The sequence below is a fragment of the Antechinus flavipes genome, chromosome 4 (genome assembly GCF_016432865.1).
Source record: "Antechinus flavipes isolate AdamAnt ecotype Samford, QLD, Australia chromosome 4, AdamAnt_v2, whole genome shotgun sequence".
Lineage (NCBI taxonomy): Eukaryota > Metazoa > Chordata > Mammalia > Dasyuromorphia > Dasyuridae > Antechinus > Antechinus flavipes.
The window spans coordinates 370,723,490-370,741,187 of NC_067401.1; the positions used below are offsets into that span (position 1 = coordinate 370,723,490).

Sequence of the window (17,698 nt, forward strand, 5' to 3'; positions counted from 1 at the left end):
AGATGGAACATCAACAGAAAATAGTTTTGGTTTGATCACAGAACCCTAGAAAGGGGATAAAGAAAGGAGTGCTGGAAAAATAGGAATGGGCCAGATTTTGAAAATCATATGTGTATATGTGTATGTATATGTGTGTGTTTATGTAACAGGCAGAAGAGAATATATTTAGCCCTTAGGGCAACAAAAGGAACAGTGGATTTTGTTGGGTAACAGGATGATGCGGTCAAACTTGCACTTCAGGAAAATTACTTTGACAATTTGATATGAAGGTGGATTAAAGTAGAATGAAGCTCAAAACAAGGAGACCACAGAGGAGATACTGTGATAATACAAGCAAGCAATGTTAAGAACATGAATTGGGATGGTGACTGCATGAGTGGAAAAGAATGGTCAAAATAACCTATGTTACATGAACTTTCCACTAGAGTAGGAAGTTTTTATTTTTAAGGAAGTTCTGAAGATGACCTTTTTATTTTTAAAAATTAATTTATTTAAAACTTAGTTACAAAATAGAAACAATTGTCATGTGGATAGCAGATCATAAGAGAAAATTCAAAATAGAAAGCAATAAATTTCATTTAAAGAAAGCATATGTAGTAAATATTACACATTGTATTCAGAGCTGTCCACCTTTGCTTCCTTGTAGGTTTTCTTCCCTTCTCTGTACTTTTTATTTATTCTTTTTTCTCTTTTCCTCCATCCCACCTCCTTGAAGAAGGCTAAAATTAAGCACAGATATATAAATTTATAGTATAAATATACATAGAGACATAAATATATATACATATCTATAGATACATATAATCATACATATATACACATATAAATTCATATACATCTATATAAGACCATATTATGCTTGTCCTCTGTTTCTCTAGAAGTAGATATCATCCTTCATAAATCCAAATCTTTCCATAATTTTCTAAATTTGCCAAATCATCATTCCGATAGTAATCTTCCAACCTTATCCCATCTGGTTATTTTAAATAGTCTAAAACAGCATTAATTAATGTGACTGACAGTGTAGTTTCCCTATTTTTCTCTTTTGGTTAAATTTATTTTAGCTTTTCAGAAATCATGATTATTACTCGTTTTTGTTTTGTTTTGTTTTTTACCTAATACATTCTATTCCTGATCTTTATTATGTTTGTGTGTATCTCATGTCCTATCACTCCTGACTCCTCTGCTTTACATCTTCTACCTTGGTCCTTCTTCTGAGGATTCCTTTCTTATCCTCTCCCTCCTCCCTTATCCCATTCCCATCAATCTTACCCTATAACTGTTAATCTACACACTCTTCTAAAAATATGTTTTGTAACTTTTATTCCCTTCTAAATATATAGTGTTGTTCTCTGTTTAATCTTGATGTGATGTGAGTAGGGTTCCCTCTAAGAATCCTTTCCCTATTTTTCTCCTTGAGAGTATAAGTTTCTTATGGGCAGAAACTACATCATCCATATAGCATAGCATAATATTGTAAGACTAAAAGAAATTTTGGAGATCATCTACTTTAATCACAAACTATTTCAATAGCCTCCTTTTTGATTTATCTCCTCTCTCCCTTCTCTAGTCCTCTCTATTCAGTTCCCAGTCAACAAGCATTTATTAACTGCCTGTTATTTTCTGGGCACTGTTAGTTGCTGGAGTCACAAAGAAAAAAAAAATCTCTATTCTCAAGAAAGTTACATTTTTAATTTAAAAAGATATGCTAAAATATATTTCTAAAGTATGGGCCTCACCCTGTCATTCTTTTACTTGAAAAATTCCATCAACTCTCTATTTCCTTTAGAAATATCATCTGGCTCCAACCTCTCTTTCCAGACTTAGCACATATAACATCCTTCCATGTAATTCATGTGCCAGCCAAATTTCCTCATTCTTTATTTGTAATATTCTCTCTTGCCTCTTATTCTCTTTCACTGACTATCTCTCATGACTGTAATACGTTTCTTCCACCTCTTAGAATCCTTAATTTCTTTAAAATTTAGTTTACATTCCATCTTATAAATGAGGTTTTTCTTAATCCTCAAATCACTGTTACTCTTCTCCCCGCCCCCCAATCCCCCGCAAAAAAAGCCCAACAAACTAGTGTTAACTTTTTTATTGAGGCAATGTAGCAAAGGAGAAGAAACTACCTTGGATTTAGGAAATCCTGGGTTTAAATGCAGCCTTAAAGGCTTACTACCTATATGATTTTTGGTCAGATCATTTAATCTATGTGGCCCAGGCCCTTCTCTAGTACTAGAAATTGAAGACAAGATGCCAATTTCCATTTGTAAAGAGTTTCTTCATCAAGAGTTCTCAATGCTAATAAAACTACAAGTCTGGTCCCTCAACATTCCTATTGATTTATTATATATATTTGTATTTACTTAATTTTGTATGAAATTTCCCCTCTAAATAGAATGTAAGCTCCCTGAAGCCAGGCAATCCCTCCTCCCCCTTATTCCCAGTGTAGTGCCTGGAGCGTAAAAAATGCTTACTAATTCTTGCTAATACATAAATGAACAGTTGAAGTAACACCCTAATTCTACAGATAAGAAAATTAAGACCCAAAAGTGATATGATGTGATCAAGGTCACACATACCTAAAAAATAAAAAATAGAATTGGGTCTAGAATGCTAATCTTTTTACTTTTAGTGTGGTATTAGATACCACCTTCTTTCGTTTCTTTCCAGAGTTTCCAGTACAACTTATTATATACAACTGGTATTCAGTATATGATATGAATTCACTGTCTCCATAACTATTTTGACTCTCTCTCCCTACACTGGCAATTTTACTATTTTTGAATGTTAGCCTAGCCTACACTTAGCTCATGTGTAGTATTCATTAGACCTCTAGCAGTGAGCATAAGGAATATTTTCCTCTATTTTCTCCTAGCTTCTGGTTACATATTTGGGAATCTATGTTTATGTAGTAACTTTGAGTATGTTTGCCACAGTGAGACTTTGTTCTGCCAGCTTAGGGATATAGGTAGGAGGGAGACACGGGGATGAGTATGATTATAAGTTTGTCAGGCAAAAGCATAAAGGAAGTATAGGCTGCACCAGTGAAAACTCAGAAGGTATGTTAAAACTTCACCCAATGGGAAAATAGAATATGTCACTAAGTTAGGGATATGCCTCAGGATCTCAATGGAAAATCATCAAATGTGGATTATTTTCTCAAGAGTAATAAAGAGTTGACTGTTTTAAAGATAAAAGAGAACTAGACTAAAATTTTAAAACTAACTTTATGAGTTTGGGAGGAAAAATAACATCATTGTAATATCTCAAAATGTTGGTCCACTGCCTTGATGTCTATGAGAGTATTCATTTGCCAACATTTTAAGATCATTAGAATTTCTATCGCTATCCAAAAACCAAGGCAGGTGGCTGAATGCAGTCTGTTCGATTCATGAGATTTGAGACTCTTATAAATGAACTCTACTCTAGTTTCACATGGTTTAATTTTCTATTCTAAAGTCAAAATCTAGGCTTTTGTCCACAGCAAGTTCCCCAGTGTCTCATTGTGTCAAGGGGAAACATCATTCCATATAAAACAAGGAAAAAGCTTCCTTATCAGTCTAACTGAGGGACGAATGAGTTGGTTGTATTTAACCCTTGATTCCTCCCAGCTCCCTCTGGGCAAAAAAAGAGACATTCCATGTGAGTTACACCCTGAGTCTTTGGCACTCACTGAAAATGAGCAGTCAAAGGCAGTCCAGTCAGGCATTCAGGATTTATAAGCTGAAACTCACTCATACAATGAGGATCCTGGGGGAAGGAAGGATTGTAAGTGAAATCCAGACAGAAGAAATATTTTACTATGCATTATAAAGACTAGTCAGTTTAAAATGGTTGGTTTTTCCAATATGAAAATTCACAGACACACACACACATATACCCCACACCCAAAATAAGTTTATACTCACATATGTATTTTTATATGAATGTGTATGCATATACTTATATATTTGTACATGTGTGTACATGTATGTTTGCACATGTGTACACAAACCTATTTGGGATAGAAAGGGGTGTGTGTGTGTGTGTGTGTGTGTGTGTGTGTGTGTGAACAATGCTCCTCCTGGTGAGCATAGATGATGGAACTGTCTTATTAGTTCAATACATTAAAAAAGGAAGAATCAGTTCTAGGATCCTAAGTGTTGAGGAAGATGGTTTCTCCTCAGGTATACTACAAAGCTCCGAGTAAAAGCTTTAGAAACTGCTGGATCATCAGATCAATAGATTCAAAGATGACTAGGGTATGTGGGTTTATGCAGTTTAAACATTTGTTCAGGGAGTCTGCCTGAGTAGACTTTTATTGACACCTACAGATCAATGCTAATTTTTGATCATTTTCAACCTACAAAAACCTCTTGACCTCATGGCCACCTTTGGGGCACTTCAAGTCGTCAAAAGCAATCAGAGCTGATGATGTAAAATTGTCAGACTGCTTAAGACTCCAAGTAGTCACAGCTATCCCCAAGAGCAGAGCTGGGAGGTAGCAGATAAGCCCAAGTTACCAGCACAGTCCTTCCCTGGCACACAATTTGCCATATCCTGATGCCATTTTACTTCATGAAATGATAAGTTGATTTGATCCCATAACTCATGTGATTCTTGTGCCTAGAAGTTCAAAAGAGAACCAAATGAAAAGAAGATTAAGCTTGATGAAGAGATTCAATGAATGAAAATTAAGTGGTCCCAGGTTATTAAAATAACACCATCTTTTTTCTTTTGTCAAATAAATGTGACAACTTAAGCGTGAATTGTATTTTGTCTGAGAACAATAACAAAAACATACAAAAAAAAATCTGGAATAAAGTTACAGGCTGGGCAAAGAAAGAAAAGTAGGACAAGTATATAGGGGTATGCTAGATTAGATTTGAGGTTAAAACTTGAGGAATAAAGAATATTGCACATGAGAACTCAATGGAAAAGATAGGATAGGAGAAAAACAGGGAGGTAAACCAGAGAGATACAAATAATGGCTCTGGAGAGAAAGAAAAGAGGCTGAAGGATATATTGGAGTATGAAAATCATGATGCTGGAAAATTATAATTTAAAAAAATTAGAGTGGGTAAATATTAACTTTTATTTTATCATCACTTCCAGGGGAGAAAGGAAGGAATGAGATATGCAAAAGATCATCACTGTAAAAGAAAGGCTATGATGATACTTCTTTTGGACTAAATGTTGGGTCAATTTTAAGAGGAAAATCAATCAGTTGAAGGAATCAATCAGTCAAACTCAGTTATTTGATGTGATATAGATGAAGTGACCAGTTGTGAAACTGATTTTTTTCTGCTTTTCAGCTAGCCTTTTTGGCATTTTGTAAAACCAATTTAAAAGAATCCTAAATAAAACTTCCCCTTCTTTTATGTTGGGATATGTTAGAGTTCCATTTAGAATGAATGCTTTCTTACCTCTAAAATGGTCCATACTCTAGAAATATATGTTTTTGTTTTACAAAGTTTCTACTAACCTGAATGCAGTTGTCTAAAATAAACCCCCACAGAACTTAAGATGTATGTGTGGATGGGGTGATCCTTCATCCAAAGAATTTTTTTCCTGTAACTTTCAAGAAATAAACATTTTTATTTCAGGAACTGTGTTTTCTTAATACACATTTTGAATTTTGAGAAGTTTTATTTTTAAATCATTGTAGCCCTAAAAAATGAAAAATAGAGACCAAAATCAACAGAAGACTTGATTTCAATGGTATTTAATGCCAACATAATCTCAGTGCCAAAACTCAGTGCCAGACATGAACTTAAAACTTGAGTCCTGTAGCGTAACTTGCAGTTCATAATTTTGCAGTGGGTGGTATGTAAGGCTGGGGCCAGGGCCACTGGAAAGCTTCTACTTTCAAGGATCTAAGCCATAAATGTTTATTAAAAGAATCTATAATGAAATCAGTTTTGTTATTTTTTTAATGGTTGCCTTGAGTATGTTGGATGAGTGAATGCAGGCTGTTAATCATTAAGTACTCATGTTACCAAAAATGTTTGATAGTATTGCCATCTAGGGGCTGAATGAAATTCTCAGCCCTGAAATAAACTGTAATTGAGCAGGTGCTGCTATTGACAATATACATATGTTTTTTCTTTATAGCCCACATGCTTTTCGTGTTTCTTATGACAAAAAATATCTCTAAATGTCCCCTAGCAGCCAACCCTTTTTTACATATAATCTGTTAGAGGTGATTACTATTTGTGTCAGAGCTTATGCTTTTTTGGCATCAATTACTGAATAGTCCTAACAAAGAATTATACTTTTTTGCATTATTAATCTTGCCCATGTTTGCCCTGTTTCACAGAAAACGAATCGTTTATCAGAAAAGTATGTTTGTAATCGGGACTTGTGGCATCTTCACATTTAATATTCATTATGGTCATTCCATCTCTGTGCTGTATTTATCTAAAAGACCAATCCAGTGTTGTGGAGAAATAACTATTTAAATATTTATCATCTAACTTTTAATATTTAAAAAAAGAGAAATTAATATTTCTGTAAAATTTGTTGCAGAGTCTGGTTGCTTAGCAAATGTTTAAATATTAAAGAATTCCAGGGGTTGGCATTTAACAGTTTAATCAGACTTATTGAAACAGGGAAATTGGCTTCACAAATTTTTTGCTACATAAAGAAAATTGTATTTTTCTCTACCTGTGTTTAATAGCTAAATAAGAAACATGAACACAATAATTCAAACCCCTAACTAAGTATGTAGAAATGATATTCTGTAGTTTTGCCTAAATCAATCTGGTGGGGAAAAAATGGTACGTTTTGCTTTGATGTACCTTTTATTATAAATCATTTGGACAAATTGTTATACCATATATCTCTAAGCTAAGGAGAATCACCTTAAGGTAAAATATAGACACATATTTTTAGCCAGATGTTGCTCCTATTTAAAGCTGTAACTAGCAGTAACTGTGCCTGTGGCAAAATGAGGGTGTAGTTGTATTGAAGAGAAGTAGCTTCTCCAAGGATGACATTCCTCATTCCCATGGCAGCTGAGGGGCAAGATATGACTCAGGAGCGGGGTATTACAGCAATAAGAGGCAAAGTGGCTGAGACTGTGAGGTGGGGTATGGAGCTACTAGTCACTACAGGAGGAAGTATGCCCTTCAAAGTTGGAAGAAGCCTGTTCATTTTGATAACTTGTGACAAAACCCATTCATCCTCACACTATTACCTGATCCTGTAAAAGAAATGAGAGCCAAGTGATGACCCCTAGACAGCACACTTAAAACTCCAATAATCCCAAACTAACCTCATATGTCATAATTGTTTGCATCAATAACTTAGTTATAACTCACCCTTAAGTAATCTATCTGGAGCTATTCATCTATGTGTGTAAATATATATATATATATATATATATATATATATATAATATATATATATATAATATGTGTGTGTATACAAATGTGGATATATAACATGCATGTACAGACATAAGTGAAAACTGATCCACTTGTGATAGACCTGCCAATTACTTGATTCTTCTGTTTAAATATCATAAATTATCTTGTTTTCCTATAAAAACATATGGCACAAGTTCATAGATAATGTTTGTGTACCCCTAACCTCCCATCTAGTGGTCAGGGTTGATTTATCTTCTGAACAGGAAAAGGAAAAAGGCAAAAGGGCCAAGCTAATCTGCCGACTCTCTCCTATAGACCACAGAGAAGAATGCCACCTTTGGTAAGATTCTTTCTGAGTTCCAACCAGCCAATTATTGTGGAGCTGCTGAAAAGCAACCAATTGATTTCTGTGACCTTTAAACAAGGCACGAGTTTAAAGGCATGAGGTGCAAGCATTATAAGAGGGAGAAATATACTCAACTTGATGGAGGGAAATCCATAGTCTCTTCTTCCCAATATATTAATTAATGAAAGAATGAATTAAAAAGCATTTCTTAAGTGATTACTACTTGTAAAGAAATGTGCTAAGAAGTGAGATTATAAACAGGAAAATCTCAAAGAGCTCATATGGTAAAAGGGGAAGACACATATTAGAGATTTAAGTGGTAAGTCTGAATGAAAGACAAAAAGGTCCTTAGGATCCAGAGAGAAAGTGGATTGCACTGCATCTTCTTGCATATCATTTCAAATGATGAAAATAAAATTGTATCTCTTTCTGATATTGATCCATTTGAAAGTGCTAAGGACTTTGATGGGAAAAACTTTTTCTTCCAGGTTTTCAGTGGCTTGGCTAATGAGAAGTCAGGTTAGTAGTATCTGAAGAAGAAATTGCAAAGTCGTATTTCCACAAGGGTTGCTCTTGTGGGTGATAGTTTGGTAGTGGGGAAAAAGAGGAAGAAGTTCATGAGCATACCTGATGGAATAAGGTGGGAGGCAATGGGCCTCTTTTCTACTTGCTTTGTTCCCCTTAAGGATCAGAATGTTTTCTTGCTCCTTAAAATGTGAACTTGGGGACTGGATCAGTGGGGGGTTTTTGTTTTTGTTTTTGTTTGTTTTATTTTTGTTTTGTTTCTTTGTGTAACTGACAATGTGAGGTTCATTTAGAAAGTTAGATCCAAAGGGATGTAAATTTGGAAAGAGCAGAATCCAAGGTCAAGATTAGAGGGTGGGGTTTTTCAAAGTCTTAAAGTGAGAGTTTTTCAGATTTGTTGAAGAGAAAAAACAGAATTGAGGGGAGAAGAAAAAAGTAATGGGTTCTTCACAGGATACATGGAGCAGTAGTATCATGACTATAGCAGCTGATGGCAGGAACAAGTGCAGATTATTCCTCAAAAGGGTTGGGATTGTTAAAATGAAATAAAATAAAACTCTTTTAAGATCACTAAAAGTTAAAGGTAAAAGAGAGGTAGGAAGTATAGGGTTTTTTTTGTTTTGTTTGTTTGTTTGTTTGTTTGTTTTTAATGTGAGAGATCTCTCAGATGTCTGGAGAGCTAAGGGAAAAAGTGACAGGGAAACCAGTGGCCCTTATCTCACTCCCCTCTTCAGGTAGATGTGATTGGCACCTGATTCTAAACATAATCTTTTATTCTGTTAAAAGACTTAATTTGACTGATTCAATCTAATTTCTCATTAAAATCTGTGACCTGATATTCCCTTGTGTTCCATAGTTGTTGGCATGAGGGTGCAAAATAGCTATAGGAGTCACAAGAGAGAGTGATCTTTTCTAGTACAAGGTACAATTTTGTTTTGTTTTGTTTTTTGTTGAGGCAATTGGTATTAAGTGACTTGCCCAGGGTCACATAGCCAGGAAGTGTTAAGTGTCTGAGGGCAGATTTGAAGGCAGGTCCTCCTGACTTCAGGGCTGGTGCTCTCTGCACTGTGTCACCTAGCTGCCTCATTGCAATGGCAAACTTAATAGGAATTGGGAGCCTTTGAAAATTTACTTCATTAAACGTGAGCCTAATATAAGGTTACACGTGCTTAATAAATAAATTGACTGCAGGGGCAGAATGAAAAAAGGCCCAATAGCTTGGACTGGCACTGTAATTCTCAGGGCTCTTAGGTTCAGCATCAAGAGCTGTCTCCCCCAGGAAAGTTCCAAGAGTTTCTGGTAGTACAAATAGTTGCAGTGATTTGTCCCATCTAGTATATATAATACCTCTTGTCTTTCTCAAAATGATGCTTCAAATAGGCTAAATTGCTTGATATGCCAGTAACAACTGATTACCTTATTGTTGGTGTTGGTAATGGTGATAGTGGGCCCATCTACACAGGGTTTGATTTCCCTGTATGATGGCTACAAGAACCAGGCTAGAAGCTAATAGAATTATATCAATTTATTCCTTTGCTTATAATTTAGATTTTTAAAGAATAGTTATGGATATTCTTGGTATATCCTTACCTTTTAAGGATGTTCTGGAGAGCTAGTATTACACATGCTTGCAAAATTTATTTTTATAACCACTGCCATCATTGTGAATACCAGACTGAATAAACTATTGTTCTGGATATAGCACTTTATTATATTTCTATCATGTAAGTTTTTTTTTTTTTAAGACAAGAACCTTGTTTACTTCATATTCTCTAAATACCCTGTGCCACATAGTCTTCTATCATATCCACAAGGGATGCTCAATAAACATTGCTTCTTAATGATGATAATGAAATGACTACCGTTCCCTTGTGTGCTTTCGCTAGATGATATCAGTCAGTGAATGACCTTCAGATAATGATCTCCAGTTTCCAAAAGGAGCATCATTAATTATTTATTTTTCTTTCAGGGAGCAAGGCACCAGGCCCACCTTTTCGGGTTAGAACCTTTCACAACCTATCACATTGGCATTGTGGCTATCAACCATGCAGGAGAAGTGTCAAGCCCATGGACCCCAGTCCGCACTTTGGAATCTTCCCCAAGTGGACTGAGTAACTTTACAGTCGAAAGGAAGGAGAATGGGCGCGCCTTGTTACTTCAATGGCCAGAGCCCATTAAAACCAATGGTGTGATTAAGGTACTGTTTTCTGATAGAGACACATCAGTTAATGCTAAAATAAATAACTATAATTCATGTATTTAGCATTTTATCTTTTTTTAACACTATGAAGAAGATAGTATGTATTATTTTCCCTATTTTACAGACAAGGAAGTGTTTAGAGATTAAGTGATTTACCTATAGTCAACTAACAAGCATCTGAACCTAAAATCTCCTATGTCCAAGCATTTTTACAATGTCCTCCTTTTCTCGATATACAATTCTAAAATAACCTCTTATGTCATGAACTAATTAACAATGGAATGAACTCTTTCATAATATGCTGTTTCCTGTTAGCATTCAAGAGCTCTCTAGAGCTATTTAACACAAAAAAAAGAAAAAAAAAAACCATCCTAAATCCCCCTTCACAGTTATCTATTCAAGATATGGCTAATACAGATTTCTAGAAGAAAATAAATTTTAGTAATTAAAAAACCAACCATGTTTATTGTATACCATCCCTTTTTATTGCATGCATGAGAAATAGCATAGCTAGAAATTAGATACCATGATCTACTTCTCAGAGAATCCTTTGAAGTGATATGCCTGGATAATGATGGGTATTGCTCATTTTCAGAGGAATGATAGGAAGCAATAAGGTGCAGATCCACTTTGATCCCATGATTATGAAAGAAGGAAACAATTCCAAGTACCTATGTGCTAAGCATTTTACAGATGTGTTATTTGATCCTCATAACAATTCCAAATGATAGACATTATTATTATTCCTCTTGTACAATTGAAGAAACTAAGGGAGGCAGTGGGTGATTTATCCAGGATCATACAGATAGTAAATAATTAAGACTACACTTAAACTCAGGTCTTCCTGCTTCTAGACCAAGCATCCTATCCACTAGTGCCATCTAAGTCTCTCCAGAAGATAGCCAAGAAAAGTTAGTTCAAAATTTTCCTTTTGCAGATTATTGAATGAACCTCAAATGTAGCTTTGGATTAGAAAATCAGACTTAATAATATTTTACTTTCAGGTCATCAAAGAGTGCTTTGAGTGTTGTTTCAGGGATTTTTTTCATTATTGTTATTATTTTTAAAATTATTGTTCCTCTCTTTAGAGAGCTTACTTTCTAAATAGACATTGCTGATCATCCCCACTTATGAGCACATTCAATTTACTCTTTAGGCCACTAGGCAAATGTTAGAATGAGAAAAGAGAACAAAGGTAAAGGATTAAACACACACACACACACACACACAAACACACACAACAAGAAATCATTTGTATGTTTTAAAAATTGCCCTCTTATTCTTATCTCCCCACAGGCCTATAATATCTTCAGTGATGGTAACCTGGAATATACTGGCTTGTCTCGTCAGTTTCTTTTCAGACGCCTAGAACCTTTTACTCTCTACATGTTAACCCTGGAGGCCTGCACTATGGCAGGCTGCACTCACTCTGTACCTCAGGGTCTCTGGACAGCTGAAGCCCCTCCCACCTCTCAGTTGGCCCCCACAATCCAGTCTGTGGGGGCAACCAGCATTGAGCTGAGTTGGTCTGAGCCAATTAATCCAAATGGAAAAATAATTCGCTATGAAGTGATTCACAGATGCTACAAGGGAAACGCTGGGGGGAACAAGACAACTCAAGCAGATGAGAAAATTGTTTTCACAGAATATAACACTGAAAGGAATACATTTGTGTATAATGACAAAGGTTTACAACCTTGGACTCCATATGAATACAAAATTCGTACTTGGAATTCAGCCGGTCACACTGATAGCCCTTGGTCTGTGGTGAAGACAAAACAAGCCCCACCAGAGAGTCTTTTGCCACCTGATTTGGTCTTTGAATCTTTAAACCCACTGAGACTGATGATTTCCTGGGCCCCTCCAGAACAGCCTAATGGGATCATCCATTCCTATCGACTTCAAAGAAATGAAGTACTTTTTCCTTTCAACTTTGATGCTGAGACTTTTAATTATACTGATGATGAATTGCTTCCCTACTCTGAATATAACTATGCAGTGATAGCTTGCACAGCTGAAGGTTGCTCAGTTAGTCGAGCCTCCACCATCCAAACTCCAGAAGCAGCCCCAACTCTAGTCAATCCGCCCTCTGTTTGGGTTCTTAGTGCCACTCAGATAAATGTGTCTTGGTTACCTCCTCCAGTCCCCAATGGAGAAATCATCAAGTACTTCCTGAGGTCTGATGGTAAAGAATACTACGCTGGCAAGAGCCTGTCTGAGGTGGTTTCCCACCTGCAGCCATATACTGAGTATGATTTTACATTAACAGCCTGTACAAATGGAGGTTGCACATCTAGCGAGACTAAATCTACCAGGACAATGGAGGCTCCGCCACAAAATATGGGTCCCCCAAAGTTACAAGCCACAGGCTCAGAGTCAGTAGAAATTACTTGGAAAACTCCTACAAATCCAAATGGGCAAATAATAAATTATGAGGTTAGGAGAGATAATGAGATTGTCTATACTGGTCTGGAAACTCGTTACCATGATTTTAACCTTTCCTCAGGTAAGGAGTATGAATACATAGTGACTGCCAGTAATAGCAAAGGTAGCATCTCTAGTCCACTAGTTAAAGTCAAAACAAACCCCTCTGCACCATCTGGGATGGCGCCTCCAGAGCTACAGGCATGGAATTCTCAAGAGATTGAAGTAAAGTGGAATCCTCCTGTAAAGACTAATGGTGATATCATTAATTATACCCTCCAAGTTTGGGACCCAGTTGAAACAGAGCCCAAAGCCATACACATGAGCACAACTCACAATTCTTTTACTAGACGGTCGTTCATGGTAACCCAGTTAAAACCCTATCACAGGTAGGTATCCAGTTCTTTGTTTTTTGAATTGTTGCTGTTATTCAATCATTCAGTTTTGTCTGATTCTTCTATGAACTATAGCCCACCAGGACCTTCTATCCTCTACTAGTTCCCAGTCTGTCCAAGTTTATATACATTATTTTCATGACACTGTCTATCCATCTCATCCTCTGCCACCCCATTTTTCTTTTGCTTTCAATTTTTCCCAGCATCAAGCCCTTTCCTAACGAGTTCTGTCTTCTCATTCTTCATTATGTGGTCAAAGTAATGTATAGTAGCATAGTGCCTGACACATAGTAGATGCTTAATAAATGCCATAGTTCTGAGGTTCTTCTATGTCATTTTCCTTCTGTAATATTGCAATATTATAATATTTATAAAAGCTTTTCTAGAATTACATTCACTTCCTTAACTATTCTCTTTATTTTTTGGTTAAATTATCTAGTTCTGAAAGAGGAAAGTTGAGGCTCTCCAGTGGTATAGTTTTGTTGTTTATTTCTTCCTATAATTCATTTAACTTTTCATTTAAGAATTTTGGGTACAAATTATAAAGCAGTGGTCATCAAAATCATTTGGTACGGCTAAGAAGTAGAGTAAGTAAGAAGTAGAATAAGTAAAAGTAGTAGATCAGTGGAATGGGTTAGGTTCACAAGGCATAGTTGTCAATGACTAAAGTAATCTAGTGTTTGATAAACCCAAAGACAAGCTTCTGGGATAAGAACACACTATTTGACAAAAATTGCTGGGAAAACTGGAAAATAGTATTATGGAAACTAAGCAATGACCAACATCTAACACCCTATACTAAGATAAGAAATCAAAATGGGTTCATGATTTAAACATTAAGGCTGATACTATAAGCAAATTAGGAGAACAAGTGATAGTCTATCTCTCTGATCTGTGAAGAGAGAAGTTTATAGCCAAAAAAGAACTAGAGAACATTATGAAATGCAAAATGGATAATTTTGATTATGTTAAATTTAAAAGTTTTTATGCAAATAAAACCAATGCAACTAAGATTAGAAAGGAAGGAGAAAGCTGGGCGAGTCAGGGGGGGGGGGGGAAGTATTGTACATCCACTGTTTCTGATGAAGGCCTTATATAGAGAGAGAGGGAGTTCACTCAAATATAAGAACACACGCTATTGCCCAATTGATAAATAGTCAAAGAATATGAACAGACAGTCTTCCAACGAAGAAATTAAAGCCATTGCTAGGCATATGAGAAAAAAAAAAACACACTCTAAATCACTAATGATCAGAGAAATGCAAACTAAGACAACTCTGATGTGCCACTTCACATCTATCATATTGGCTAAGATGACAGAAAAAAATGATTAATGTTGGAGGTGATGTGAGACAATTAGGACACTAATACATTGTTGGTGGAGTTGTAAACTGATGCAACCATTCTGGAGAGCAATTTGGAACTATCGCAAAGGGTTATCAAACCCTTTGACACAGCAATGGGTCTGAATTCCAAGAAAATCATAAAGGACGGAAAAGGACCCACATGTGCAAAAATGTTTGTTACAGTTCTTTTTGAGATAACAAAGAACTGGAAAATGAGTAGATGTCTATAAATTGGGAAATGACTGAACAAGTTATGGTATATGAATATATGAAATATTATTATTCAATAAGAAGCAATCAGTAGCCTGATTTCAGAAAGGCCTGGAGAGACTTACATGAACTGATGCTAAGTGAATTGGGTAAGATCAAGAAAACACTGTATACAGTAATAGAATTGTAATACAGTAACAAGATGATCAACTTTTATGGACTTGGCTCTTTTCAAAAATGAGGTGATTCAAAGCAGTTCCCATAACCTTGTGAAGAAAAGTCATCCACATTCAGAGAAAGAACTCTGGAGACTGAATGTGGATCAAAACTTAGTATTTTCTCCTATTTTTGGTAGTGGTATTGTTTGTGTGTATGTTGTTCTCTTTCTCATGGTTTTTTTTTTTTCTTTTCATCTGATTTTTCTTGCAAACGTGGTGAATATGAAAACAGATTTGAAGAACTGCACAAGTTTAACCTATAATGGATTACTTGCTATCATGGCATCTCAGAGTAATAAAAAATCTCACAAGCCACCTAATCTACTGTATCCTAGAATCAGAAATTCCATCTTAATTTGAAAAAAATCAGAGATGAACAATTTGCTGTTAAAGTAATCCATTCCCCTTTAAGTATACTCTAATTATCTGGAAGTTTTGGAGTTTGGGGTTTTTTTTCCTACATTGAACTGAAATCTGCTTCTCTGAAATATATATCCTTTGTTCCTAGTTCTGGCCTCTGGAAGCAAGCAAAATAAGTTTAATTCCTTTATATACCTCTTAAAGTATTATTTGAAGACATGATGTCTTCTCAAGCCTTACTTATTTCAGACTGCTTCAACTGCCCCAACTCCTTCAATTAATCCTTATGTAGAATGCCTTCAGGGCCCCATACCCTCATGGTTTACCTCTTCTAGATGGTGTCTAATTTGTCAATGCCTTGCATACCCACCCCACCCCTCCATTCTTGCCCCATATGTGATGCCTAAAAGCAAGTATGTTTCTGACTTATTCCAAACAAAGCAGAATTCAATCGAATTGTGAGTCTCCTAGAAATCATGTGTGTGTCTACTTTTGACAGTACTTTTGTTACAGTCATCTAAGATCACACTGGTACTTTTGATTTTCTATTATTAGCAACTCAGACCATTACAATTCCCAATTCCTTGTGATATAAACTATTTTTAGCCATATATCTCTCATCTTGTCTTTATATAGGTATTTTTTAACCTAAATGCAGAATTTGTGTTCATCCATTATTTCCATCTTATTTTATTTCTTGGGTGACTGGAGTCAGTTTAAGATAGCCCATGAGATATGATTTTTAAATTTTCAGTGTATTTGGAAATCAAACAAATGCTACAAATCATGTGTTGATTTATTGTTTTATTTATTGTCTATATTTAATAAAATAATGGAGAAAATGTTATTTCATGCAATTTAAGTTGGAAAATGTCATGTGTCCTTTTTTTTTTTTAATTTGGAAAGCCAGTTGTTAAATATTTACCAGGCCACCACCAGGATTCCTCTTTAGAAGTCTGTAGAGATCTCTAATATTAACTATCTTTCCTAGCTTTGTCTCATGCAGAAATTTGAAGATCAAGCTCCCTTCCTGGGAGAATGAAGTTCCCTTAACAAATCACTTAAAGTATTCTTTACTCAAGCATAATTTGTTCTGAGACATATATATATTACACATTTAGGATCAATCTCACAACTTCTTTTTTGTTTTTATTCAAATAAGTTTTTAGTGATGACATATATATATATATAAAATCACTGAAGCTTCCCCCAGAATCATCCTTTTTTTCTAAGAAAGCCATCCTGACCATAAAATAACATTTTAGAGATAAAGATAGAAAGAATCATCATAATTGATCAAAACATTGAAAAAGACTGAAAATTATTTCCAATGATTTTGTGATTTTACCATCTCTGTAAAGGAGCAAGGATAAGGTCATGCTTGTTTTTTATAATTCTGCATATTCACTGGAGTGTGTGTGTGTATGTGTATGTGTGTGTGTGTGTGTATGTGTGTGTGTGCCTTTCTCTATACATTGTTGTAGTTATTGTGTATATCATCTTATCTCTGTGTGTTATACTGTATCAGTTCATGAAGATCTTTTTCATGCTTTTGTAATATTCATCACATTCATAATTTTTTATAGTAGTTATATGCTGCCAATGACTTCTTAAAAGTAAAAGTATTACATCACTAGACTGGTTTCCTGAAGCCTCTCTCTATGCAATCCAACTCTTTAACTGAGTGTAGAAGCTCTAACCTTATTCTTAGGCCATATTCTTATGCCATAAATAAGATTTTAAAATTTCCCTACTCACAATTTAAATAATCTACACCCCCAGAGAGAAGAGTAGTAAATAGAATTTTATGCTTAAAATTTAGTAAAATGAACAGAACAACTTTAAAAATATTAAAGCTTGAAATTGTGTTGATTTCTAACCATCTCAAGTAAAATTCAGCTATTATCATAATCTAGTGATGTGTAGATTACATACCTCCTGTAATTATCTCTGATGTATGGTACTGTTTCAATGAAACATTCATGGTCTTTTTCACCTACTTGTGACAGTTATTTAAAACTCTATTAAATATTAAACAGCAATTAGAACTTCTTCAGGTATCTTCCAAAGATGCTCCCAATGCTTTGTGATTTGGCTTTTGTCTGCTTCAGATTCAGGAGATTCAAAAGCTTCATCTTTGTTGCAAAATTAGGCAATAGAGTTGGAAGGCAAATTTGTTGGAAAAAAATTAAGAATCTCATGAGAATCAGTCGGGAGTCATGGAACTGAGAACTGCTATTAGACTCAGGAAAACTGGAAATTTGATTTCCATATCTGGCTCATACTGATTGTGAAAGTCTTAGCACATCCTGAACA

General features: G+C 35.2%; 1 protein-coding gene across 1 annotated transcript in view; it reads left to right on the forward strand.

Annotated features, from left to right (window-relative positions):
* The window catches only part of USH2A (usherin), a 998,601-nt gene that overhangs the window by 925,103 nt on the left and 55,800 nt on the right, over positions 1-17,698 (forward strand). The window contains exons 61-62 of the mRNA XM_051996749.1: positions 10,199-10,426; positions 11,726-13,242. Coding sequence (XP_051852709.1) covers positions 10,199-10,426; positions 11,726-13,242 — 1,745 coding nt within the window. The remainder of the gene's footprint in view (positions 1-10,198; positions 10,427-11,725; positions 13,243-17,698) is intronic.